This window comes from Plectropomus leopardus, chromosome 18 (assembly GCF_026936395.1).
Source record: "Plectropomus leopardus strain MGB_pleo_1.0 chromosome 18, ASM2693639v1, whole genome shotgun sequence".
In the NCBI taxonomy this organism is placed as follows: Eukaryota; Metazoa; Chordata; class Actinopteri; order Perciformes; family Serranidae; genus Plectropomus; species Plectropomus leopardus.
The window spans coordinates 16,199,685-16,222,824 of NC_142193.1; the positions used below are offsets into that span (position 1 = coordinate 16,199,685).

Genomic DNA, 23,140 nt, shown 5'->3' on the forward strand with positions numbered 1-23,140 from the left:
GTTTTGCACACTTTGGATCCACAAATTTCCATCAAATTATGCCCAGCTATGAGAAACCAGGAAATATTGACCCATCAGCAGTGGTCAGGGATCACCCACAGGGCCGACTCCTACCTCTTCATCTCATCTGCCCTCCCTCTCAGCATGTCTGCGCCTCTCACTCTGCTTTTAGGCTTTGCTCTTAAAAGAAGCCGGCGTCTCTTTAATTAAAGATATGTAAATGTGGTCTCAGCTGGATTGCATTAGTTTGGTGGCGGTGGGGTGGGAGAGTGTCGGAGCCTAGCTCCTAATCCTGACTAATTAAGGATTAATTACAATTGATGGGAGCCTTCCACCCCTCTGCAGTAGTGCACGTTGCTGTCCCGGACAGTATGTTTGTATATTTCACACCATGTCATAAATGCAGGGGAGAGATGGAAACATCAGGGCGATTTAGGGAGGGGGGGTTACAAGCCACCCCGAGATTAGCAGCATGCATTGGGTTATTACAGATACTGGGAAGTCAGTGCTCCTTTTTAATCTTGTGGTGCTCTTCATCAGTATAGATGGATGGATTGGTGTAATAGCGCTGTTTGCTAATCCAGAATGAATCCATATACTGGGAGGATGATTAGTTTGTGTTTTCACCAGTTTGTAATATGTGTATCTATTTATGTGTGTACAGGCTAGCAAAGCCAATTTAGGAGACCTTCCTGTAAAACCACTGGTATATTGTTATCCTGAACAGCCAGACATATTATAGACACAGTGATTTTATTCCTCACTAAACTGGTACATCGGACCTGTGCAGACTAACCATGTAGCCTCAGCTCTCTCTGGCACCATCTGACTGTGTCATAATGCTTGTTCACTTGTTATAAATGGGCACTGCTCTTCTGATCTATCGCTTAATTGCCACCTAATTTGCATAACAGTGCAAATTAACGACCTCTCAAATGAGCGTTCATTTTTCACAAAGTCTTTAGGAGCTCCTTAAGAGTCTGTGCTAATGAGCACAGGAGGCAGCTGGCCTGATGAGAGTTGACTGGGGGAAGATCCTAGCCGTGCTTTAACAAGCCTCCTGCTTGGGTGCTCTTCATCATCCTCCTCTTCCTCCTGTGACATTTCAGATTTTTTCTTCCATGTCTCTTCATTTTTCTCTGTGTGCAGGACTGTACTAGAATGGGGAGATCATGTTGGAGATGTAGTTACGGGGGCCTCAACAGTGTTTAATAAACCCTTAAAACAGCCACACTTACACAGTAATATTGTTAAATATCTTATATTGCTCAGTCGCCTAAAATAACACACCAATGTGCGGTCTGACACTAGTAAGGATGCTGGCATGTTCCAAATTGAGTCAAGCTTACTATGAAACACAAACCGTGAGCACATAACAGTATACTCACAGCAACTCCAGGTCTGTAATATGCTTTCTATGCTACCTGAATGAGTTTGGGAGGTGCATGCTGGTTAGCTTGCCTACACTGAAGTGACTCAAGCCAAATGTTGTGCTTCTTTTTGGTCGAGCTCATCCTTGTCCACGCAAATGCACGGAATATGACTTTTTTGATATTTTGCTTATATAGTAAGTACACCAATGTACTGCGTGTGAAGATCGCTTATAATCTGTATCCTCTGTGTTCATTTTGATACTGTTACTTTTGAATGGACTACATTTATATCATTCGTCAGTCTATTACTATACCTACTTATATTGGAAATAGTTGCAATAAATGATAATGTTGTCATTTTAAGGCATTATTTTCATTGTCAGTATTCTCAAAAATACTTTATATCTGCTGATTACATTTATTTTTCAGCCTATTTTTACTTTATCTGAATGGCTATCAGGGAAATGTTTTCAGTAATTTACCAAAACAATGCATATAAATGATAGACATTAAGGTATTGCAGATCCTTTATTGCCTGATATCTGTGCAGATTAAGTGACAAAACAAATTGATCTATCCCTCATTAGTGTTTGTGTGTGTTTTTGTGTGTGTGACGGTGTGTTCGTGTATGACCATTCAAGGGGGGTACACATCGTCATCGCTCGAGTGTCCAAGCCTCTCTCTTTAGTTAATTAAGGGCTGATTAATGATGTGTTCCACTGAAGTGTTGTGTTTGCCCAAGGTGTGAGTTCTCCAATTCACACCTTAATCAGACCACACTGTGTTTGCTCTGAATGCTTACCTCTTTCTCTGTGTGTGTGTGTGTGTGTGTGTGTGTGTTTGTCATAGTGGGGGGCTGCGTGCAACAGGACTCTTATGGGCTACCCAAACAGATGCTGATTAGCGTGAGCTGCTTAAAGTAGGAATAGACATATGGATTAGGCTCATTAGTTGACTGTACTCTGTATTAAAACCCCACTATTCTAGAAGAATGGGATACACACTTCTTATGTTGAATTTGCTGTAGAAATTTAGCTATTTTCCTCTATCCATTTGGCAAAAAGCCCATCAGGGAAATTATTCATTTTTAATGCCATATTCTACAACTTGCCCAAGGCAACATTTTACTCACCCAAGCAACCCACATTCCACCAAAATGGCATGGTAAATCAAAATATAATATGCACAGAGGAACTTGTTTGAGAAAGTCGACATTAATCAATTGTTACAACATAAAATTTTCAAAAATAATTGCCATTGGCATCAAGGCTCCCACTCAGATTGCTTAAGACTGCTATCGTGATATGAGCACATGTGATTTTTACATTTACAGACTTCAGTGGGTGACTAAGTGGACATAATGAACGTGAAGTTTGAATTTCACTGCATGGATTTAAAGGTCAAGGACTTCGAGGAAACTGCTCTCTCTCTTCTCTAAAGCCACTTATCACTGTTTTTCTTCAAAGAGGAAGTCAAACTGATCAGACATGAGAATCTGAAAAAACAAAAGTCAGACTAGGTCTGGTGTAGGGATAGGTGATATGGCAAAAATGTCCTATCAGGGTAATATTATGTCCCAATTCAAAAATTGTTTCATAATTTTATTTGAGAAAAGTTAAAATAACTATACTGTACTTCGTCACATTTGATGATTTTCTTCATTTATTTGAAACTTGTTGAAAAAACAGCGGCCTCACATAAGACAATATTTGAGTTTAAAACACAAGACTCAATACAGCTAAACTAAAATTCTTTAAAAATAGTGCCTTTAAGTTTCCTGTGAGCAATAATGTAATTATTACAGGGTTCTGTACTTACAACTTCACTCACCTCTTCCATGTCTGCCCAAATCATGTTACCTTGCGAGGCAGCTGAATTTGCAATATCACGCATTAATCATACAATCATACGAGAATCCAGCCCTGATTTGCTCCCCTAAAAGTAGCACCTGCTACTGGTGGACATATTTCTACTAGGGATGTCACAAGCACCGATACTTGAGCATCAAGTTGATGCCAAAATTGTGACGGTACTCATTTTTCTCCAGTTCTTTAGGTAGGCAGTTTTCTTCAGGGGCATATCTTGCACTGGACTTGTTGGGGGTTATCTTTATAAATTTTAAAACCACTCCAGACACTTGACTTCAACATCTTTACATCGTATATATGAGCCTGTCACAGGTGGTCAAACAATCGGATTAACAAAATTAGGCATATCACTGAGTTCAAATGTCCTTTTCCAAGAATAACAAATAATTAATGCTGAAGCATAATGCATTATGTTGGATCACTATTTCTTAATTAATGGGCTATGTGGAATTTTTAGGGTGAAAAGGGGGGCATTAAAATTCTGATTTGGGTATCGATTACCATGGTAATGATTCGAGCTTTGAAGAATTTGGGTCAGTCCTAGTAGTGCAGATGCAACACTTCCAGGCCTGATGGGGCAGCAAATACACATACAAGTCTTCTAGTCTCCGGTTAATTACCAAAGAAGGAAGAAGAATGCCTATCAGCACAGAACAATAAAAAACATGTGGTAGACTGCTTAGCCTGGAGTAGTTGAATAAATACATTTTTTTCCTGAGGCCAGCATATTTTTGTATTTTGTTTACCACTGGACGCTGCGTATTTACACTCTGCTACATACAGCATCAGCATGACGAGACGCTGAGCATCTATTCAGCACTGAGCATTGTACATTTGGCTTATTCTGGTTGCTTAAAGATGAAACATATTCATCTTTGGGTAAATAGCTGCGCTTTTTACTGTCACCCAGCCGTCCAATTACAGTGGAGTAGGAGAGGGACAAATAGCCTACCACAGAGACCAACTGTCCCATCTTAAATGTAACAATGCTGAACAACAACACCATTGGAGGAGAAATATGTTAATGTTCTGTAGGCTAATATGTGTTTTCTAGCCCCAAAATATCATGAACCTGCAGAGACTAGTACACTGCATTCCCGGCAGATCATTAGGGAATGATTATAAAATTTTATTTAAATAATTTTGTCTTTATTACCATGACATTGAATTGAGTATTGAGAGTATCAAGAATGATAAAATTTCAGTGGTATTTATATTCACAACTAAATTTTTAAACGTTTAAGTTGTACCCTTGCACTGTGGGCTTCATGCAGTCATATAGCCCAACCCTTGGCTGGTCAGGTCTGGGTTTTGTCGAGTTTTCTGTAACGTTTTTTTTCCCTAAAATTTGAATTTAAGGCCATGTTTCAGGGGACTGAAACCAAATTCAACCTGCCAGGTTTTAAGTGTTAAGCATGGTAATGGAAGGAATTTATTCTTCCCTTAGGTTTATTGTTTTTTAAGAGTAGGTTTATACAGGCAGATTTTCCTTAGCAACATTTGTATTGCCCAGACACTATTTTATGTCCTGCATACAGTTTTAATCCTTGTATGGGCTTTTACCTATCATATCTCCAGAGCTGCAGTTGAGAATTGTTTTTGCGAGGTAAATTTGCATATTCATGTAGCATATTTTCATTGTGAAAACCATCTTTCTATGGCCCATTCTCTTTATCTGAATTCTCTGTCTGTAATGAAAGGAAAAACTGATGTTTTCACAGTCCTATCTTTTCACTCTTTCTGGCTCACTCGCTCTCTGGCACGTCTGTACTCTGGATTCTGTATATTTCTGTAGCTTTTCTCTCTCTCTCTCTCTCTCTCTCCCTGTGTCTCTTCCTCTCTTGCACACATATCTTCTCCTGTGACTCCTTTTTTCAATTCTCCTTGGTTCTCCTTCTACCCTCTCTCTCTCCTTACCTTTTTTCCCCTTTTTTTCCTTCTCTATCCTTCTCCCTCTCTCCCGCTCCCTTGCTCTCTCCCAGTGAAAGGCTGAGAATACCCAAGGGAGCTGATGCAATTAAAATGCTAATCCTGTCTGTCTACAGAGAGAGGGAGAGGGGGGGCTGACAGCATGAGGGATTGCGGCTCACATGGAGAACTCGACTGAAATGGAGAACAGAGGGAGGGAGGGGGGCACTGGGGAGGTGGGTGGGGGTGTGCTGAAAGGGAGAGGGGGGAGGGGATGTGTGTTGGGGGGAGACAGAGTGAAAAAGGGGATGCTAGCGAGGGAAAAGACAGACAAGGATAAAGCTTGTGTTGTGAGCTGAGCAATGATATACTGACTGCGTTTAAGTCTTATCTAGCCCTATGTGTGGAAGGCATTACAGTTAATGTACAGCACCACACTATTGGTTAGGTTGTTCACCCTTACCTGCACCACTTCATATATTGTGTGTTGTGTCTGCATAGTGCACCGTTTCCACATTGGCTGTGCAGAAATGAGAATGATTATGTATGCAGTGAAAGCCCAGCTGGATACCCTGAATATTTCATAGTATGTGTTGCTCGCTCCGTCTCTCAATGCCACACAGCCCAGCTAGGGTGGTAGCGTGTGCATAATGGTGTGATTTCTAAGAGCTGTGGATGCAGGCTGTGGGCCTTAAGCTGTCTTCCTATTTTAAAAAAAGGAGGAATTTAAGTATCATTACTTACAGCACTCTGAATTTTAGTCACTCAGTAACAGAACCAGCCCGGCGGCGATGTCAGGAGCTAGTTGATCAAAAGGAGACTCTGCTTAGATTTTGGAAAAACAGCCAGTGAGCTCTCAGACCTGTAGATTTTTATTATTATTATTGTTTTCAGGATGGCATAGTTGGTTAGGTTGTGAGTGGAAGACTTTCTGGCTCTTTTTTTTTTTTTATACCTGTGTCCAATTCGTATGCTATTTTTCTGTGCATCTTAACTCATCTCAACAGCTGCTGTAATACCACTAGGCCACTAGACTGTGCATGAGTGCAATTGTGGGTAATCACAGCTTAATTGGAGTAATTAGGGGAATGTAGGGGCATTAGGCTACAGCTGGGGGCCATAATGAGGAGTGGGGGCAAAAGGGAGGGGGAGAGGTGAGAAGCTTGAAGAGTCACAGTTGCCCTCTTCACTGTAGGTCGGTTGTACTTCCCAGTGGATGGACAGTAACCACATAGTTGGAGCTGTCCAAGCCGGAGTGGCCTAAATTTTGTCAGTGCACACAAAACTTTAAGTGCCATCAGAGCATAGGCACAGAATCCAAATAATCATGGGGATTCAACAGGTACAAAACAAATACCTCAGGTCCTTGATCGATAAATTAGCTATAGGTTATCGGCTAGGAAGTGCAAAGATCGTTTGTGAATGGCTGAAAGGGAAGAAAAAGAGGAGGGAAAGAGATGGGCGAATCAGGGTCATTAGTTCAGGCGGCTGGGTCTGCTGCATTCCTGAGCCCTGAGATGGGGGAGCAGCGGAGCAGGAATGTGCCTCAGAGAGAGAAGAGACCTAAGCAGAGGGAAAGAAAAAGGCAAGAAGGAACAAGAAAAAAAGGGGAGGGAAAGTTGGACGCTTTGCTAGGAGAGGCCTTAAATGGTGGAACAGACTCATTTATCAAATGAAGTTTGAAAAAAGCAAAAACTCATCTGCTCTGTAGCACTTGGAAACTTAAACTGTTTTTGTCCTCATTTCTTTCACATCTGTTAGTGCTACAGTGCAGCTCTTCTCATTTGTTAGCTCTGACTGCTTCACGGCAGCAAACTTTTTTCCTGAGCGCGACTCTTTGACAACAGCATAAAGAATCACAAGATTGTAGTTGTGCTAACAAGAGAAGCTTTGAATGAGTGAGTTCATGCACCCCCTAACCTCTGATGATGAGCTTTGACTAACTAGCGTAATCCTTAAGGAGGACAAACGCCTAACCCAGTTTCCACTGGGATTAATCTTGTCATACATATTGTTAGCGTCTGTCTCCTTCAGAGTCCCGTCTGGTTTCACCACTGTTTAAATTGGCTTTACCTCATTAATTTAGTCTCATGTTCTACAGATTAACATAAATGTGGACACATTACTGTGTTTATTTGTGACTGAACCAATATTTCACATTCATATTTTAACAGTTTGCACTGTTCTCCATATCAGTAGGGCTGCAGCTAACTATTACTATCTGTTGATTATTTTCTTGATCAATTGAGTAGATGATTGGTCTATAAAAAGTCAGAATTTGATGCAAAATACCAATCAGTGTTTCCCAAAGCCCAAGATTTTGTCTAATACCCAAATATATTCATTTTATGGTCATAGAGGAACCAGAAAAAAAATCACATTTCAGAAGCTGGAAACATTAAACTTAGACTTTTTTTTCGTAAAAACATATTCAAACCTATTAAGCAGTTATCAGATTGGCTGGTGATCAATTTAATAGTTGACATCTAATTGATAAATCATTGCAGCTCTCTATATTAGTTAACAAATATGTAGAGCGAATCAACATCTTGCCTACTTTCGTAACGCAATTATATTCTTATATTCTTTTGACCAAATACCTCAGTATCAATACTGTATTGATATTTTATGGTTCATTTTTGGTGCTTTTACAAAATATGTACACTGAACATCAGTAAATGATCAGAAAATCATTATGTCATCATTAATGTGGATATAATGACCAAAGAGAAATAATAAAACAGGTAGAACAGTCTGGTATGTTTATAAAATCACATTATTTTACTGTAATTTAGGCTGTAAAACCAGGAAAAAACAACATCGACAATATCCAAAATATAAGATGATTTCTAGCCTCATGTCCTGCCTTCAAAAAAATGCATTGCTATTGGACACAAACCTAAGCATATAATCTTATTTTTTTTTTTCCTGCAAGTAAACATGTGCAGGGAATTGTTCATTTAATTATCTGATAATAGTTTAATGTGGTTGTTTTTGTGTAATCTACAAATCAAGTTCATCACAGTTCCTCATACAAAACAGCTCAAAGCTCGAAGATATTCGATTTACAGTGATATAAACCTAAGAAATTCAGGGAATCCTGACATGTGAGGAACTAGTGAATGTTGCATTTTTGCTTGAAAATGTAAGGACATCAAATTAATTATCAGGGTAGTCGCTGTTCAGTTTTCTGTTGTAGGCTTTTTGATTATTCAGCCAATCATTCGTGCTCTAATTTGTTGCTCTTTTCATAATTAGCCATAAAATCACTTTTGAATTAATACACTGAAACTAATTTTTTTGCTAATCCACTTTAAAGGGAATTTTCGAGCTACAGTTATTTTAAATTGCTGTATTTGTACCGTAGTCATTATCACACTTTGCAAAATGAATGTATTATTAGTAAATAATGTGCTTAATACTTTCAATTGTGATACCAAGTTTCTGCTCTTACTTTTTGAAGTTGAATGAAAGGAAGAGAAAATTTAGTTAAGTGTTAAAAGCTTGGGGCTCTGAAGAAAAGATGGTTGTCTGCACTAAACTTTTCAGTAACAGAGTGGTATCTGTAAGGGTGTGTGTGTCTGTGTGTGTGAAAGAGAGAGAGATGAGAGCATGGCTGTAGGCTGACAGAGGTCCTGGTATAATGCAGTGGTGGAGAGCAGCAACTGATAACTATACTTATGGCCACTGGGGCTCATAGTGACAGCACATGCACTCCCATTACTGGTCCCATGCCTCATGCCCTTATCTTTGGCAGCCTGCCACAGAGGGACCACACTGCCCTCTGCTGTTGATTTAGAGGAAATTCAGGCTCATTGAGAATTCAGCCAGGCGCTCATAGCAATGACTCAGGGGAGAAACTTGACTGGGTTTTGGCAGGGCTGCACTTCTTTGAATTTTAGCAGTGATAAAGTGTCTTCTTATGCACCCCTAGAACCCTCAATATTAGCCTATCCCTTGAAGGGAAATGTGTGGTCTGTCAGTTTTCAAAAACTTTTTAAACAACAGGTTTGATCAGCCTGAGGAAGGCTTGGGCAGACTATAACACAAACAGGATTTTAGTCTATGCAGGTGAATGTTGACCTTGCCTGTCTAACTCCAATGCTTTCTGTCTTCTTCTGTCCAGTACTGAGTATACGAGGCGTGCAGGAGGAGGACCCACCAGATCCCCAGATTATGCGGTTGGACAACATGCTGTTAGCAGAGGGTGTGTCGGGACCGGAGAAGGGCGGAGGATCGGCTGCAGCGGCTGCAGCTGCAGCAGCAGCAGGGGGATCACCCACAGACAGCAGCATCGAACACTCCGACTACAGAGCCAAGCTCGCCCAGATCCGCCAGATCTATCACTCTGAGCTGGAGAAGTATGAACAGGTGTGTGCGGAGCAGATGGAAATGCTTGAGCATATACTGTAATTCACACATATAAACAAGGGCTGCACAATTAATCGAGTAGTTATCTCAATCACGATTTTGGCTTCCCGTATTGTTCAGGGGGGACACGCCTCCTTCAGTATTTTGAACATGTAAGTAGCAGAGGGCTTTTATTTTGAGGACACCCAACCCCACCCAGTGTTAAAACGAAACTTGTGCCCTTGGCTTTTAAGTAAAGCAAATTATCATATTGACATTTAAAATGCATGTTCTGCTCACATAAAACTCTGCTTCATATCAAATCAAGTGCTTCCTAAACTAACAGCCATGGCAGCTGTTGTGTGTGCAGCAGCAGCCAATGAAAAACTTTCCTGAAGTTGCAGCTGCAGTCCCGAGTAGAGTAGAAGAGTAATATACAACAAAGAGCAGGTGGTCAAAATAAGGATCAGATGTCTGGAGCAGAAGGGGAAGAACTAGTCCCTCCATACGAATCATCTCTTGTTTGGAACAATTTTTGATTTAGAGCGCATGACACTTGAAACTGCACCGCAAAGCAACATAACTAACTTAAGTCACCTGAAAAACCCAAGGTACATAATATGATGAATGCATGAAGGCCAAGAAATATAATGTTGCTATCCCCCTCCTTAAATCTATATTTTGCTTCCAGAATTTGCACTGAACTCAGGTTAAGAGGAACTTTATTATTAAGTTTTTTTTTTTAAATGAAAAGATTTGTTAATAAGCAAGAATGTTGCACAAAGTGAAAGTGAAAGCAATGCTCTGTTGATGTAATTTTGATTAAAAGTTTTGGTACAATTATGTTTTTAGTTTAGTTTTTCTCTGGGGGATGCAATCTGAAAAAGGACCCGTCTTACTTTGATACAAAGATTTGTAAATTATCAGGAATGTCTCACAACATAGCAGTAAAAGCAGTGCTCTGTGTATTCCAATGTGAAAATTTAAAAAATATATATCTTGTCCTTATAAACAATGAATAATCGTGAGCTCAATATTGATTACAATAATCTTTTGACCTTAATTGTGCAGCCCTAATATTAACATGTTATATGAATTTACATCTGTCTGTTAGATAAAGTACTGATTCGCCATCCAATCATCAGTTTGGTAACAGTTGTCCTGTGCAAAATGACAGGAAATATACAGAAAACTGTTGTTCTGTTAGAATTTGACCCGAAGGATTTTATTCCAACAATGCAACAATAGTCGACTTATTATTTCTTTTTCCATGTTTGTTTTGGAGGTATTTTAATTACTATAATTATCTACTGTCATGTTGTTTGGAATGACAACATGCATGAATTGAGAACCACACACCTCAGGCAGCTGAGAGTCTGCAGGTATCCTTCAAACAAAGAGTACACCTGGTGACTTCAACTTGATATTTATAAAGGAAGAGTGTGTGCACCTCATGCAGATTTGAGACCAGGTGTAAGCACAATTTTGATAAGAGATATCTGCAGATGATATGATGAGGAGATTTAATGTAAATATTGTTGTTTGCTTATTTCACTGATTACAAAATTACTTTTGGACAGCTTTCTGAAAAAATGTCAATCAAATGTACATTTATCAAAAACATTTTTAAATTTATGAGATAATTTTATTGTTAGTATTTGCATTTGAACCATCATCTTCCTTTTAAGTACAGTTTTGTTTTATCCTGTAGTTGTGAAGCACCTTATAAAGTCAATTTTCACGTGTGCTTTTAACTAATCATTGATTGTACTGCTGACATTCAATAATAACAATGACTGAAATTTTACTGTAGTGATGATGGTTTGCAGAAATATGTAATGAATACTGGTATGGTCCCAGAGCTGTGTGTGATGACAGCTCCTCTGCTGTTGGAGAACTTTGCCAATACTGGTGAAGTTGCACCTTCTTTGCTGTATTTTTCATTGACAGGTCTGAGTGGTGGAGCGGGCACAAGTATCAATATGCAAATGGTTGCTTAAGGCTGTCACTCATTTATGGCAAACTGTGGGAGTGGAAATAAGGCTCACACACATGCGGCCAGCTCCATAATGACTGAGATTTACAAAACAGAATCAGGTGTATGTGCATCTTCATAAATCAGATGAAAAGAATGCATATGCACATTTTTCACTTTTCACATTTTTAAGCATCTGGACCCTGGACTCTTCCTCTTCATGCATTCTTTTTTACTCTGATGTCCTTTAGTGTGCCTAACTCAAAATTTAACAGATAAAATGACAGGTGGATAAATATAGTGGCTTCACAACAAATCATGATATTTCATTTTGATGTCGATACATTAAAATACACATGTTTGGTGTGTCCGTGGCTGAGTGGATAAAGCAGGCGGCCCATGAATAAAGGCAGTGTTCTTGCAGCCTCAGGTTCAACTCCCGCTCAAGGCCCTTTACTGCATGTCATCCCCACTCTCTACCCCTTTCACACTATTAATCAGTCCTATCTAATAACAGTGAAAATGCCAAAAAAATAATCTTTTAAAAAAAAAAACAACACACATTTAGAAATTGTATGAATTGTATGAATTATTGAGATGATGTTCTCTCCAAGACCACATGGAAAAACATTCCTGGCTTTTGTTTAGCTCTGCAAATTCTTGATTCTTAATCACACCAAGCTGCCCTTACCTGGTTATTTCACTGATACAGGTTTTAAAGCCATTGCTGTAGACTTTCTTTTATGGTTCCAATGCTTCTACTTCAAAAACAGCCTTCTGACATTACTCTATTTTTCTCAGAAAAGATGACTGCAGCTGATCAACAGAGGAGTCAGACAGCCGGAGCATGTCATCATCAAAACCATGTCACGCCACTGGACAGAATCTGTGCTCATGCTGTCTTTTTACAGTAGTATTCAACTCCTTTCTCTCTCTCTCCTTGGTCCAGGCCTGCAGTGAGTTCACCAACCATGTAATGAACCTGCTGAGAGAGCAGTCTCGCACACGGCCCATCTCTCCCAAGGAGATTGAGCGCATGGTGGCCATCATCCACCGCAAGTTCAGCTCCATTCAGATGCAGCTCAAACAGAGCACCTGCGAGGCCGTCATGATTCTGCGCTCACGCTTCCTTGACGCCAGGTCTGTCTGTGTGTGTGTGAATGTGAGTGCATGCATGCGTGCTGGATGGCTGGTTATTTTCTTGAAAGCTGAAGTGATCTAAGCGTGTCGATGTGGTGTCAGACCTGTACATTCCCAGCATGTTCGTCATTATCTCTTCTCTCTGTGTGTCAGACGTAAGAGGCGCAACTTCAACAAGCAAGCTACAGAGGTGCTGAACGAGTATTTCTACTCCCACCTGTCTAACCCTTACCCCAGTGAGGAAGCCAAGGAGGAACTGGCCAAAAAGTGTGGGATCACTGTGTCTCAGGTGAATTATTTACACCATTATTATCCAGGAAACTGGAGCTGTTTTTGTGGAAGCTGAGGTTATTTTGATGGTTTTACTTGAGATCGCCTGTCAGTGACCCCCTTTACACCTTGTGTTAAAATGCGCTTTGGGTTTGCAATCTGATGGTGCCTGAAAGTAGAGGTGTAAATGGACTCTAAACTTATTGAGAACAACGTGTTATGTAACAGGCCAAATCCCCTCTCCAGAGGTGGTCAGCGACGCTTTGTGACCACGTTCAACACAAGTGTCAATGCAACTGCTTTTTCGATCCACATGCAACAACTACATGGGCAAAAATATGTAATTGCGTGCGACTTTTCCAAACCAGTGGGCTAGCATCGGCTGTCCTTCATGTGACGCTGAAGCTGTGGTATCTCTGTCATCTGATGCTAATACTTACATGGTGGGTCCCTCATCTGTAATGTATTCTTCCCATCAATGAGTGATCACCGTCAACCTCGCTGACGTATTCAAAGGAAAAATAATACACCAGCAGAGATTTTATTTAAATATTTCATATATTTTTATGCCAATGTTGGCTCTGAAAATGCAGACAATGTCATGATGTGCACCCTAGGTTATTTTATTTCAAAGAATTTTATTTTATTTTTTTTATTTAAGAAACAGTTAACAGCCAGATAGTTGTTGACATATTCGACTGCAGGGCCTGCAGAGGTATACTTTACAGGACAGAGTCAAGATAACATCAAGTGTCTGCTTTCAGTTTGGTCCAATAAAGTATACATGCGAAAACTGGCAACTGATATCTCAAGCGAGCCATTTATGAAGCAATGGCTAAGCAAATTGTGGAGAAGGAGTTGAAACTGTTCGGATCTCAATGTGGATACCAGAGACACAAATAATACTAAGTGTGAAAGTAATGTGGATAAATCATATTTAGATACAGTCTCAATATGAATCACAATTTAATGCAAGGCGTAAAGGGGGTCTGATCAGTTTCACCACATATATTATAGTGTCTTCTAAAAGACTGTTTTTTCTGTTATTAGAAGTAAAAAGGTGAAAACTGGAATTTGAATCTTTTGCAGAGGGACTAGGGACAGCTTAATTAATGCAAAAGAAACACTGCATTGAATATCTGACATCCATCTGTCCCCCTCAGGTCTCTAATTGGTTTGGCAACAAGAGAATACGCTACAAGAAGAACATTGGTAAGTTCCAGGAAGAAGCGAACCTCTACGCAGTGAAAACAGCGGTGGATGCTGCCAATGTGTCTGCGCAGGCTAGCCAGGCTAACTCTCCTGCAACGCCCAACTCAGGTACCGCATGCTCCATCTCATCTACACACAAGCCTGTCACTTCTCATCAACAGGCTTCAGTTCCTCTACACACACTTTCATTCTTAACACCAACTTAACCACACTTTGTCTGTAAGAAAAAAAACACACCGTATACTGAAAAAGTTCTCACAGCTATCTGCCCACACTGTGTGTTTAAAGTCATGGGAAAACATCCTATTTATGCATGACACAATTGGTAAAAGATGCTTTCTTTAGCCAGCATATAATATACTTTTGTATAATCAGAAAACTGCACTCAAATTTTACTTATCTGGCACTGCCGCAAGCAAGCCAGCTGTTCAGGATATTGCCCACTTTTACCTCCTGGCTGCGTAATTTGTCCTTTTAATCATGAACTACAAGTATAGAATTGCTGTTATGCTCATGCGTATCAGTTAGGACTCACCTAATGTCTGCTTCAAATGCTTTCTGTCCATCTCCCATATTTTCTTTGTGCAAAGCATCTCCATTTAATTATTTATTCAACTGTTTTTGTTGTGCGCGTTATATCAATCTTTGCATTAATGTCACCCATTCTTATTATAGCACAATTTTTCAACACATAGTAATACTTTAGTAATCAGAGTTTGCTAAGGAATAGAGCAGGTAGGTGGTCATTCTTTTCAATTAATTCAGTCAGTTTCTCCTTTAAATCTTCTGTGTGCTCAAAATAAAACGGTGACCACTTAAGAGTGACTAAACTCAAAGCTGTCTGTGAGAGAAAGGGTTTTTCTACAAATGAGAAGTGATACTAGACATGAGGGAGACTACATGGTGTCAGAAATGCACCATTTCCTATTTTTGTTACCAGCTGAGAGTCACAGACAAAACAATGGCAGTGCTGCAGGAAGCTGCATTGACCAGATGTTATGTCTTTTTGGATGGGGGAAAATGAAAGTGTTAAGATGGTTAAAGGGAATAGAGCATAAGTCACTAAATAAGCAGATGTGTGCAATGGTCCATAGCTCAGTAATGTTTAGTTCAAATCACCAGTGACATTTGTGTATTTTTCATCAAAGTTTTGAACCAAGTATTACACTTTAGAATCATTTACAATCATTATCTTTATGGGATTTTGTACCATGCAACATAAAATTGTACATCACCAGCCACCTCTTCAATTTTTTAAGCCAATATAGACAAACAATTTAATCTGAATGTACCACCTTTGGCTTTTCAACAAGAATTTCCTGATGTGGAGAGGGATTCAAATGTGGTTAAAGGAACCTTTCACCTGAAAACCAAACTATATCTAATATTTTTCTGCTTACCTGTTGTGCTGTTTATCAATCTAGATTGTTTTGATGTGAGTTGCCAAGTGTTGAAGATATTAACTGTAGATGCTCGCTTCCCTCTGCACAGTGATACCAATGGCGGAGGTAGTTTGATAGAGGGAGAATAGTTCCTACATGAAACTGCTTACAACAAGGTTTGTGGATTATCTTGAGTAAGGGGGTCATTATTTATAGAAAGAGACATGGCTGGTGAGGTTTTCAAACATTTTTTTTATTGGTGCATTGGGCATCATAGAGTACCACGTAGTTCCATTATATTCTAGAGAAGGCAGATATCTCTACAGCCTCTCCAACGCTCTGCAACTAACACCAAAACTAGATTTATAAAAAGCACTACAGGTAAAAGGGAAAGATATGTACTTTTGAGTTGGGATGAACTGCCCTTTTAAGGCACACCACAACACAAGCAATGAATCCTTATGTTGGAAAGTAGCTTTCGATCCGTATCAGGCATCCTGAGCGTCTTTATACGTCTACAAAGTGAAACACCTCATGTCCTCCATCACTGCCCAGCAGTGACTTGATTGTCGCCCACTGTGACGGACAAACACCACCAGCTCTTGGGAACTGAAATGTGTCACACTCAGTTTTCCTTAATCAGAAGCCCAGTCTATTATCCACACAAGAGGGCAGCTCAGCCAAAGAAATCAACATTTCTGTTTGCAGCTGTAAAATGTGTGTTTGCAAATATTGGAATTACATGCACCTCTTTTTTCATGGTTTTACTTTCCAGCTGGCACACATCTCAGCTGTTGGTGTGTGCAGCTGTTATGTGTGCGGAGGAGAAGCCAGGCTTTTATGCTCGTAAAACGATCCATTCAGAATAAGCCAGCTGAGAACATTGACCCGCATATTGTAGCGGGTTATTAGAATTTACTTCTTTCAGTCAATGTCCATGACCAGTGCTGACCTTTTGACCCCATGGCACTGTGGTTGGGCTGATTGGATATTGGCTATATATTGCCTGCAGGGTCACCGGGGTCATACAGTTTGTCTCACACAGGCGACGCCTACCTCAGCCTGCGTTCGCTCAACGGAGAGGGTCTCAGCATCGCCCCCTCTCTACAGCCGCAGGTATGCACTGAGGACAGCTGCATAGTTGACCTCAATGCCATTAACCCAGAATCCCTGGATACCTACCCTTAGCCTAGCTCCTTTCGACCTCTCCTCAGATCCCGTCCTGACTTTACCTTTGACCCCATCAACCTGCCCCAACACAAACACACACAGACTGACCCTTCTTTGGTCTGCACAGTGAGCCCTGGGGAGCTTATGGCTTCACTCAAGAGGAAAAATGACAGTTTGTTGCTTCAGATCCCTTTAGAGTAACACATACACATAGTCCCTACCCTTATGTATTTAAGAGAGCATGGAGTCAGCCTCAGCACGCAACCCCTACAACAATTTAGGGGCATCAGGGACGTCCTCAAGACTCCTGTAGTTGTTTAGAGCTGAAATATCTGCGGATTGAACCAGCAACCCTCCGATTATTTACTCCCTTTTTAGTCTTTGTTTTTTCCCTGCCCCTTCCACACATCCCTTCATCCCAGCTCTTCATATGTTCACCCCTTTAAGTAGAACAAGAAAAAAAGTCCTCAAACTGAACTGTCCTTGTGATTTTTGTCTGTTAATAGACTCATATAGTTGTGTTGTTCTGGAGGAGTCCACAGATTTCTGCTGTTACGCTACATAGTTTGAAAATTCAACATTAAAGGTGCAAGACTGGCTCTTGGCCTCAGTTGCAGTTTCTCATTTTATGGAAATTAGAGCAGAAGAGGTTTAATGGAGAGTCATGAAGTTAATGGGTGAGCCACAATGTTTAGTGGTCGCATCGACTGGAAAACAACTGTCATTAAAACGAGATCACTGGCAGGAAAGCAGTCAGTAATATAGACTGGCTCTGTTGCAGACAGTAGAGGTTTGTGGACACTCGCTCATCTGTCCAGTCTGTGGTTTAGTTAAAATGAGACACTGTTTAATGTGGTGAAATTTGTGTTGAAATTTGTGGGTGTGTTTTGTCTCTGACAGGTGGATACCCTGCACCGTGCTACACACCTGACGGGCGGCTATGAGGAGCTGTCGGGTAGTGGCCTCTACACCCCTCATCGCCTGGATGTGAGTAAAAAAAAAAACTCCTTTTGTAATGAATTAGTTTGCAGTTAATAATCAGGATATTTGACTGGAATATGCTCGGCTCAGTTTGCTCAGATTTTGTTTCTGTTATACATTTTACAATTGTTTAAACAGCATTATTATGATCATCTTTTTCCTTTTTTTTCCTTTTCCTTTTTTTAAATGTGATTAAGCTTCTAGCTGTACACTGAAATTATCCTACTTTAAGCAACTATACCCAGTGTTAACCTCAACATCGAGGTCTCTTTAATTTGCAAATCACCAAATCAATGGGATGTGACAATGAAGCAATAACTACTTCTTGCTTAATTATTTGAGAGAGAATTTAGTTTCAGCAATTTATAAAATGTGGCTTATGTGTTAAAATGCACTCAAAGGGTACCTTTTATGCTTTCTGTATTTTGTCTTATACATAGTTACATTGAAGGATGTTCATATTAAAACACGGTCAAAACTTATAAGAACAAATAAGGAGGCAAACAAATGTAGAAGTAATCCATGTGAGCAAAAACCTCAGTGTGTTCTGAATTTTCTTTTTCCAACCGTTTTATCTGCTCTGGCTACAGTGTGATGTCATAGTGCGCCTGATTTCTTACATGCATCTGCTACAGGCACGCGACTGCAACTGTTGACATGACTTAGCCTACACTGCTACGAGAAGCTGCATACCAACATCAGGGAAACATGTAATCTTGGTTGCCAATATTGTCAATTTCTCCCTAACTTCAGATCATACTCCTACTGGAACGCGTCTACTTGTGTTAATAAACTGTTAATGTTAATTTTTCATGGTAAAAAGTGCCGTCATTGTGTGGCCCTGGCAGCAATGTAGAAGATCCAGAAACGCTGACCAATCAGAGCCAACTAGGCTTTTCCAGGAAGGCTGGGGGTGAAAGAGACTGACGCTAAACAATGCGTTTCAGACAAAGGGCAAATACAGGTGTTCCAGCACAGACTGTATGAGGAAAATAAAGTGTTAATGACTATTAAAGCATGTAAACATTTATTTAAGATGCATACTTGAACAAGTATGACCCTGCAAATGAGCAGAATAGGTCCGGTTTAAGTAACCATGTTAAAGTGGGCTTTCTCCAGTAAGATGATTTCTTAAACATCAGGAAAAAAAAGAAACTTGGTTTCTGTAAATTGAGGAAGAGGATCAGAAAAAACAGATCTCCCCAGCTAGATTACTCCTTGAGAATGCCAATTTCTCTTGCCATATATATGTGTAAGAAAGCATACATACAAGTATGCATTCTCTGCTTATTCTGAGCTGAACATAAACAGCTGATATCATGTGTTATCAGATTAGTAGTTCTTAGGAATTAATTGCATTTTGTTGCAACCAGTAAGCTATCCCAAGGCTGTGTCATTTGGCTTGTAAGCGTAAATATAGCTGATTTAGATTACCAATTATAAAACTCCCTCTTCAAGCAGAACAATGTCTTCCTTGACTGTTTGCAGGCTAACAGCTGGCAGGACACCACCAACCCCCCCTCGGTCACCTCTCCTCCCGGTCCTCCTGGCAGCGTCCACTCTGACACCTCCAACTGATTCGGTGGCTCTCCCCGCCATCTCTTCATTCCCACAGCGGTCTGCTCTGACTACCATCCTCTGTCCTCATTTTTCACTATTCCCTCGTCTCTCAACTAGACAGCCGCACGAGGCTGCGCTCGCATTTCATAAACACCACACTGTGCTGGAACACAGGACAGCCGAACAGTAGTTAGGAGGAGTTTTCCCTCCACCCCACAGCTCCACTTCAATGCTAGAAGCTCCAGAGTAAAAAGAGGATTGGAGCTTACTGATGCTGAGACATATAGAAAACATCTCTCCTATCAAGGACTTCTTGAAAAACCACTGACCCAGCTGTGTAGTTGAACATGATGTCTGTACATTATGTGTATATGCACGTTAATTCCACAAAGTACTCACACAGCTTGTCCATGTGCTGTTGACCTCTGCACTCGACCCTTTGCTTTGGAAAACTGTGTGTGATTGCCTGTATCTCTTGAAGCCTTGGCGTTTGACAGCCAAACTGTTGATACGGATCACCAGGGAGCTCTGCTCACCTCGCTCGTACCAAAGTGCTGCCCCGGTAGTTGTCAACACATCTGTTCCTCCGAGATCACCCTCTGCCAACTAAACACAAGACACTGCTGTATCTTCCAGTCCGTTATCGCTCAGTGTTTAATTCTGTTGGAGATTTAATATAAAGTGAGATGTGCACAACAGTGCATGCAACACCCCACCCCCATAACACACGCCTCACAACTTTTCGGTCGTTTTCATAGTGAGCTGACATAAACGATGTGTCAAGCACAAAAGTTAGCATCCTTGTTATGGGTGTCTCTACCTGTCAGCGGGTAGTTAAGGGGATCACTGCTCTATACCAGGCAGGACAGGTGATAATAGGGCTGGTGAGAAGAGGAGGAAAGGGCAGAGAGAGGAGGATATCTTTGGTTGAGTGGATGTAACTAGTAGCCCTTTTTTGTTGCTAACCAATAGAGGGTGTTGGTAGATGGCTTGTAGACTTTACTTCTTGCTTTCTGTCCACTAGTTTATTTGATTGTAGGCTATTTTCTAATGCTGTTTCACCAAGAATGCACCAGCCACCACCAAAAATGAGCTCAATAAAGCATCTAAGTGACGATGAAGGGCGGAAAGATTGTGGGGCATCGATGTGTTATTGGGACAAACGTGACATGAATTTAGAAACGTGACTGTCTTCCATGCATGTAGGACTTTTAGGCGTGATATTGTTTTTCATTTAACCTTCCAAGTTTTTAGCTTCGTTTTTATTAACAAAAAAATAAATAAAAAATAAAGGGTATAATTATTACAGTCAGACCAAAAAGGAAAAAGTGCATCATGTATTGCTAATGATGTGTGTGTCTCTGTGTGGGCGTGTGTACAGTGTTCTTGGGATGTCTTAGTCAAACTGGCTGGTGCCCTCTGACCTTTGTAAGCATTATAGAGACTGGGTGCTTCCACCAGCCAATGACACACCAGGTTGGGGCGGGTTTCGACTGAGATCCCCCCCCCACCCCCCCCCCAACTTGAAACATTCAAAGCTTGTGAGCCCGAGGCAACACACTACAACCTTCTGTTGTACCAAAACCAAAAATACCACGTTCAGCAATGTAATAATGCTACTCTGTGTCTCTCTAAAGTTGGTGCACAGCCACCTTTTCAGTTTGAGGAGAGGAGGGAATTATATTTGTATCTGTGTCTCTCTGTGTGGTGTTGTCATGCCTCAAGTTGATTTGATTTTTTGGGGTTTTTTGTTGTGGGGCGTCATGGGAGGGTGGGTGGAGTGAGGACCGTCATATCACACCTGTTTTTGATTGTGAGCATCGAAGGTATGCTCTCCCCTTAACCCTTCCTTTAATACCTTCTGGTAAAACCACAACTATTTTGTTTTTAGTTCTATGGCCGATTGGGCAAGGGCTTCTCTCTCTCCTCTGTTACCAAAAAAAGAGGCAGCACTGGGTGTGGTAAAACTCGTGTTTAAGACAAAAACCTTCAACGTTTTTGGGGGATTTTCATTCTTTTTTGGAACTATTTTATACATTAACTGTTATGTGAATAACAAAAGCATTTTTGATAGTAAGGTACAGCCTTATGAAGATTTAAGTGTCGGTCGAGACTTTGTTAAAACCATATGTTACAGAACAAAACTTGAGCTTATAAGCTGGTCACGTGATATCCCACATCTAATTACTTGTTTTGTTACTCATCACAGTTCATACGACTGTATCTTATGAATAACGTTATCGCCACACCAAATTATCATGCCCCCCTCCCCCTTTTTCTACCTGTTGTAATGGATGTCACTGTACAGTTTGTGTATGTTTCAGTATTTTTTTTTTCTTTTATAAACTTTGATGTTTTGGTTGAGATGCCAGTTTTCTTTGGCCTTTGTGTCACAGGATTCACGATAACTCTCTGTATCGATTTTGAATATTATTTAGGTCTTTTTGTTACATAACCGGGTGGCAATGTAGGGTTTACAGGTGTCACGTTTGGTGCTGTGGAAAGACAGTTGTATCAGTTGAGGTTCTGCAATGGACATTATTTGGTGTGCTTTGCCGTACAGAGTTATGGACCCCCTTCCCATCCGATAACCCCCCAGTTTCTACTTTTTTACAGTCACTCTCTCAATCTTTATTTTCAATATGCTCAAGTTATTCTTTTAACTTTCTGTTTTGGGGCTGCAACTAATGATTATTTTCATCGTGGATTAATCTGTCAATTATTTTCTTGATTAATTGACTAGTTGTGTGGTCAAAAAATGTCAGAAAATTTTTTAAAATGTCCCAAAGCCTAAGATGACGTCCTCAAATGTCTTGTTTTGTCCACAACCCAAAGATATTCAGTTTACTGTCATAAGGGAGGAAAGAAACCAGAAAATATTCACATTTAACAAGCTGGTACCGCAGAATTTTTCTTTTTCCTTAAAATAAAAATCAAACACAATAACTTATTATGAAATTAGTTGGCAATTATTTTACCAGCTGACTGTCCCTGATTTTTATGAAACTTGTTGGAAGGCTGTAATGTGGACTAAAGAGGAACCCATTACATTTCGGAGTGGATCTGTGTTACACAAATTAGCTTTTACTATTGTTAACATTGCGATATGATGCGTTAGGCCTTAGTGGGGCTCTGTGCTCTCCAAGTGCCCGTTTAGTTTTTAATTCTTTGAGGTTGTGATGCTATTTTGTGAATATGCAAGCAGTACTTCACAGATAAAAGAGGAAGTTAATACCGAATTTTGTTTGAGGAATTTAACTGCTAAAAATAAACTTAATTTAAAATTGTTAATTCTTGTGAAGAGAGGCAGACCTTCACATTAAAGCAAATGCACCGATAATGTCAACTTGCATCAAAATAATGAGTACAGCAAAGTCATTCATGTCTGATAACTTCAGACATCATTGTAAACATTGTATTTTTGCAACAGATCTGCAATTTTTAGATCACAGAATTTTTATTTGACTGTTGATCATGTTTAAATCTCCTTTGGATTTTGACTAAATGACTTCCACAGCACCAAATGGTTTCTGAAACCCTTTTGATTTCTTTGTTTTTATTATTAGTATATTTGTATCTCCCCTCTTTCCCTTGTATTTACCCCTCTCTCTACCTCTGTCTTTCCATTTCTCTTGTATATAACCCCCACTGTTTTCAGACTTGTGAGTCTGTATGAACTCCTTTTATACCTCAACTTTAGAATTGTTCTAGAAAGAGTAAAACAAAAAGGAAGAATATGACAAAATGTAGTGTTCTTATTAGAAAATTAATAAAAATGATTTAGTGTGATTTTTCAGTATTTGATTTCAGATTTTAGGAGTGTTTCATTTTATAATTTGTCACAAATGCTCTTGTGATAGTCAAATGTAATAAAAGGAGAGATTGCACCATCTTTTGATTAATATGTGAATCTGTCAGCCTTGGCGAGACAAAGGAAAACACCAGAGAGAT

General features: G+C 40.1%; 1 protein-coding gene across 5 annotated transcripts in view; it reads left to right on the plus strand.

The window, feature by feature from the left end:
- Positions 1–23,081, plus strand: part of pbx4 (pre-B-cell leukemia transcription factor 4) — a 34,777-nt gene extending 11,696 nt beyond the window's left edge. For 2 of the 5 annotated variants that reach the window (XM_088091066.1, XM_088091068.1), the window contains 7 exons: positions 9,276–9,520; positions 12,424–12,614; positions 12,768–12,903; positions 14,048–14,204; positions 16,491–16,594; positions 17,549–17,635; positions 19,118–23,081. In XM_088091066.1, coding sequence (XP_087947192.1) covers positions 9,276–9,520; positions 12,424–12,614; positions 12,768–12,903; positions 14,048–14,204; positions 16,491–16,594; positions 17,549–17,635; positions 19,118–19,207 — 1,010 coding nt within the window. In that variant the 3' untranslated portion in view covers positions 19,208–23,081. The remainder of the gene's footprint in view (positions 1–9,275; positions 9,521–12,423; positions 12,615–12,767; positions 12,904–14,047; positions 14,205–16,490; positions 16,595–17,548; positions 17,636–19,117) is intronic. The other 3 variants (XM_042504809.2, XM_088091069.1, XM_088091067.1) reach the window with 2 other exon arrangements.
- The last annotated feature ends 59 nt before the right edge of the window (positions 23,082–23,140 follow it).